The 3,427-nt window shown below is 44.9% G+C and overlaps 1 protein-coding gene across 1 annotated transcript; it reads right to left on the bottom strand.

Annotated features, from left to right (window-relative positions):
• Window positions 1-278: 278 nt before the first annotated feature.
• LOC146544604 (uncharacterized) lies at window positions 279-2,932 on the bottom strand. Its single transcript, XM_085220274.1, has one exon. The coding sequence runs from the start codon at window positions 2,151-2,153 to the stop codon at window positions 279-281; it is 1,875 nt and encodes a 624-aa protein (XP_085076400.1). The 5' UTR covers window positions 2,154-2,932.
• Window positions 2,933-3,427: the final 495 nt, after the last annotated feature.

Genomic DNA, 3,427 nt, shown 5'->3' with positions numbered 1-3,427 from the left:
GGAGCCCCTGGGCCAGTTACAATAGGATGTTTTTGCCAGTCCTTACCAGTGAGGCTTATCTCAGCCTCCAACACAGTCAATTCTTGAGAGCCTCCAGTCACCCCGGAAATATGGATTGATTCTGTCCCTTCATGACTCGAGGGCATCAGAGTGCACTGTGCACCAGTATCCACCAGTGCCTTATATTTCAGTGGTTCTGACGTGCCAGGCCATCGAATCCACACAGTCCAATATACTCGATTATCCCTTTCCCCCCCCTGGCTGAAGGCAGGGCCTCTCTATTCATTACCTGTGATAAGTGGAGCAACTGCACTGGTGATTGATCTGCTTTGTAATTCTTTCACCCGTGCTCGTAGTACAGGAGTAGCTTGGTCGTGCCATTTTCTCATGTCTTCTCCATGGTCACGTAGGTAACGCCACAAGGCAATTCGCGATGTATTGTTCCTCACTGGAGCCGGAAAGCGTTTGCTTTTAATAGCTGAGATTTTTGATGGTGCCCATGAGTAGGGAGGTTCATCGTCGTTAGTTAGGATTCGCATTAGTTTGATCAGCTCCTTCAGTAGACTCTTTTGATTATCCTGATCTTCACTGGGCACTTCTGATACTGGCACAGGTTTGTCACGATTAATCAGTTGAGATATTTGCTCCTGCATTTCATTCAGTTGGTTCGTTACTTGTGAGATGGCAGCAATGGAAGCGTGAGTTGGGGGTAGCTGTTGTTCGTAGTTTTGGAGCGTAAGAATCAATTCAAAAACTAAGGGTATTCTCTCTTGTTCCCGGTATCTGTCATTAGCTGACAGTAGTGTACCGGCATATCTGTCTGGTGCTGTTGTTATGAGTCTCTGCCATATCTCAGGCGTCGTCCTCACTCTCTCAGGATCGCGTTCTTGTCGTGGGTGGTTAGGAACAAAGTTAGGGTCGAACAGCATTTCCACCACAGCCATTTCCCTCAAGTACTGGATACCCTTTTCAACTGTATCCCATCTTTTCATCACAGGCTTCAAGCCGTCTTTGAAGCGATACCTTTCTTTCACGGCTATTAGCACTCGTTCCCAAAGGGAGGCAGACTCATCCAAACATCGACCAATTCCTCGATCAATAGCTGGGTCTCTGGCAATGGCTCCTAGTTGGCGAGCTTCATTACCATCTAGAAACAAGCTATTGGCCCCGCGGTCCCAACAACGAACCAACCAGGAAACAATAGTTTCATTCGGGCCCCGTGTGAACTCCTTTCTTGAACCTTGGATTTCAGTCATCTTCAGGGGCCGACGAGTAGTAATAAGGATGTCCTCATCATCAGTCTCTTCTGCATGTCTCTTAGTTTTTCCTTTTGCTTTTCGCGATGGTGGTGGTTCTGAGGAGGGCCCCTCGCCTGGATCTTCCTCCTCCTCCGCCTCCGCTTCTTCTTTTTTCCGTTCTAGACGCGTGGACACTCGTTTCCATTTCTTGCCTTCCACAGGAGCAACTGATATTGTTACTGGTGTCTCTTGTAACTGATCAGATTTGACTTGGAGATTCTCCACTTTGGCCTGAACCTCAGCTCGGAAACTCTCTCTCTCCAGAATAGTATTATATAGGGCGCGGTAAGCACAAGCCAAACCCCAAATAAGTTGTACCTCCTTAGAGTTATGTAAGCCGCGCTGTCCCTGACTCAAATACTGACTTAGTTTCTCAGGATCCCACAGATGTTCAAGTGTGAAATCCCATGACACTGCGGGTCCCCTTGCTTTTAAGATCTTTCCTAAACCTCTCCATATTCCCTGCCAGTCAGCACTCTCTGGTTCTGGAGGAGACTCCTTCCCTTTGTAAAGGAATATAATCACAATCCAGGAAAACAATAGCGCGCCCATGAGTATTAATTCAGAATTCGAAAACCGTCTGACAAACCGATAAGGAAGCCTGGAGACTGGTCTGAACGTTGTGCTGTTTGTAAAATTAGCCATTCCATCTGGGATGTGAATGTCAAAATTCAGACCATACCACATTGCATACAGGTACCATGCAGGTGTCTCCGTCAATGCCCTTAAGTAGTTATATATGAACATAATTCCACAACAAGTAATTATGGCCTTGACAATTTGCCAATAGGTTGAGAGTAACATGACGGTTTGTAAGCCTTTACTCAACACCCCCACAATGAAAAGTGGGTTCATTGCTGGTGTCTATTAAAACAGGGGTTAATGAATTGAAACTGACAAGAAGAAGGAGGAAAAAGGGAAAAAAAAAAAGAAAAAGGCACTACCCAGACTGAGCAGTGCTCAAAGTTTACAAATATCCCAGAACACTGGCAGCACGCCTAGTCTTTCAAGGTCAAGTTTTCCAGCACAGAAACCTAAACTACTGATAATGCTCCCTAACGAAGCTCTCTAAGAGCAGAGAGAGAGATTCGTTCCAAAAGCTAAGAAATAGAACTATGCCCGCATTCTCCACCAAACTCTGTCACGGAGTTAACGAGATCAATCTACACCCGTGACAGGGGGGCGGTAGACCCCTGCCCTCCCCTTCCCAGCCCACAAAATGGGAAGGAAGGGAGGAAAACAAAAAAAACAGCGGCAACAATCTATGGAGGAAAACTTATTTTACTAATTATGATATCGGAATGCAAGATAACACAATATAATACAATCTGATTGAAATTGAGACTAATAAATCAAATAAAACAGGAGAGAGAGAGAGTTCCCGATACCGATTCAAACCTGAAAAGCTTGGAACGGCCAGGAAAGCACCCTCCAGCACCCACTGCCAGGCAGTAAGAGACCGCCCCACCCGGAAGGGTCAGATCCCATGACTTCTGTAACGTATAGGGATAGGTGCCTGGAATTGGAGCATTAACACTTTAACTCCCAGTATACTACATGATGTATTGATGCGGAATACTGAGAGCCAAACCAAAACAAAAAAAAAAATATAAAACCATGACATCACTGTTCCATAACAAGACCTCAAACACTTTAACAACTGTTTCTTCACATTTATGTAACTAGTCATTATGGATGCATGTGTGAGTTTATGCTGGTGCAGATGAAAATCTGTATCAAGACTTTCATCTAGATCATTAAATGGTCACTATGTTGGGTAGGGATCTTGATGTGCTCATATCACTGTTATTTTAATCCACAGCCCAGACTGTGCGTGCTAACAGCATGGGCACACAGGGCAGTAACGTTCTTTGAGTGTACCTGGGAACAAACTGCAGAAGTAGTGTGAACTAAAGAAATCAAGAAAAAAAAACACATTTTTTTTCCCCACAGAAGAATGCTCCTGGTTCTCTTCCAGACATTCTCATGAGAGAAAAGAATCACAGGACAGGTCCAGGGCACCTGAGCTGGTCATCTACCCTCCAGGTTCAATCAAATCATAGAATCATGGAATCATAGCATCATTAAGGTCAGAAAACACCTCTAAGATCCTCTAGTCCAATCGTCAA

This window comes from Meleagris gallopavo, chromosome 3 (assembly GCF_905368555.1).
Source record: "Meleagris gallopavo chromosome 3, MGAL_WU_HG_1.1, whole genome shotgun sequence".
NCBI lineage: Eukaryota > Metazoa > Chordata > Aves > Galliformes > Phasianidae > Meleagris > Meleagris gallopavo.
The sequence above is the reverse complement of the archived record's forward strand: the minus strand, read 5'-3'. Positions and strand labels throughout refer to the sequence as shown.